The sequence below is a fragment of the Pteropus vampyrus genome, unplaced genomic scaffold, assembly GCF_000151845.1.
Source record: "Pteropus vampyrus isolate Shadow unplaced genomic scaffold, Pvam_2.0 Scaffold1, whole genome shotgun sequence".
Classification (NCBI taxonomy): Eukaryota; Metazoa; Chordata; class Mammalia; order Chiroptera; family Pteropodidae; genus Pteropus; species Pteropus vampyrus.
Window position 1 is genome coordinate 26,251,739 of NW_011888782.1, and position 1,593 is coordinate 26,253,331.

The following is a 1,593-nucleotide window of genomic DNA, read 5'->3' on the forward strand; positions in this document are numbered from 1 at the left end:
AGGCTGTGCCACACGCTATGTTTTCAACAAGCGTAATGCCATAGGGATACATTGTCTACTTCCATAAGAATAAGCTTTTTTTTTTTTTTTTAAATAACACTGGCACATTTTTAGCTTTATTTGTGATGAAGTACAGTCATATGTTAATAAAAATCATAAACATAATCTAGAGTCCTGTTTTTTGGTCATAAGAGTCCAATTACTATAGTATCAACTCTATTCTCTAATAATTTCAACAGTACATTCCATAACCTAGATGAAATGTGTGAGTTTAAATGGGAGTGCTTCACTTTCTTAAATAATGGACAATCGTTTCACATTATGATTGTTAGAGTATAGCACAAAGCTGAATGATGCCACTTTTTTTCTTCTCTTTACTTCCTGCCAGATGAAAAATCAAACTCACCTTAGCTGTCTTTCTCATTTTGAGTTTCTTCCTTAGATAATGTGTCAGTGTCTGAGGTGTCCACTTGCTGTTGCTCAGCAAAATTCCTTTTGACCATGGCTTCTGTGTGCCTGTGGATGATCTGATGAGCTGCAAGAATATGCTTCCGCTGTGCATTCCTCACTGTGCCAAAGTGACAGAACAATTTTTACTCTGAAAGTCTGAAGAAAATCATTCTCAAAGTTTCTCAAGAGGGTAGTGGTAGAAATGATAGTTTTGCATCATAATGCAAATTCATAATCAAAGATCTTAAATGACCTAAAGGTAAGGTGTCTCATATTTCTCTTTGAGCCTTACTTCCTAATATGGAGGGTATCTGTTGATTGGTGAAGAGTTTCTGAGCGCACAGCTTTAGAAGGTGATCCTAGTTCTATACTCTAAGAATGTTTATAACCAAGGCTTAGTATATTAAGCATCCCATTTCCCTTGAAAAGGGAGTAGTGGTGGTGATGATGATGATGATGATGACAACGACGACGATGATGTTGATGATGGTGGTGGTGATATTAGCAATTCAAATTTGTCTTTACTTTGTGCCAGGTACTGTTTAAAGCAGTTGGTATATAATTATTCATTTAAACCACCCTATAACCCTAAAAAAGAATATTATTAATATCCCCATTTTCAGATGCGGGACCTGAAACATGAAGAGGTTAGGTAATTTGCCCAAAGTCATCCAGCTAGAAAAGGACAGTAAGAAGTACTGTGGATTGGATTCTGTGCTATTTAGGTATCAGCTATTTTATGTAGGGTAAATCACACAGGAACTTAGAGCACTTCACAGTAGTATGGTCAAAAGTATGGGGACTTTGGAGCCACATAGACCATGTTTCAAATCTGCAAGTCATATAATGTCTCTAAGCACTAATTTTCTTAAATGAAAAATAAGAACATATCTACAGCTATTTTAAGAAATTGAGATGAAGTACTTTTAAAATTGCTTAGTGTATTGTCTGGAACTTAGGATGCATTTAAAATTTGGTAGTTACTGTTATTTTACATCTATATACAGGTCTTATCAAGGTCTTTCCAATCCATTATCTTTAATAAAAAAAAAAAACACAAGAGATTTCAAAACCGTCTGTATATAATATTATCTTAATTTGGGGTAAAGAGTATATATAATATATACACATGGTTCTCTTGTT

At 34.4% G+C, this 1,593-nt stretch overlaps 1 protein-coding gene across 4 annotated transcripts in view; it reads right to left on the reverse strand.

Moving 5' to 3' along the window:
• The window catches only part of MAATS1 (MYCBP associated and testis expressed 1), a 69,245-nt gene that overhangs the window by 10,028 nt on the left and 57,624 nt on the right, over positions 1-1,593 (reverse strand). For all 4 annotated transcript variants that reach the window (XM_023522851.1, XM_023522893.1, XM_011374291.2 and 1 more), the window contains one exon: positions 407-568. In XM_023522851.1, coding sequence (XP_023378619.1) covers positions 408-568 — 161 coding nt within the window. In that variant the 3' untranslated portion in view covers position 407. The remainder of the gene's footprint in view (positions 1-406; positions 569-1,593) is intronic.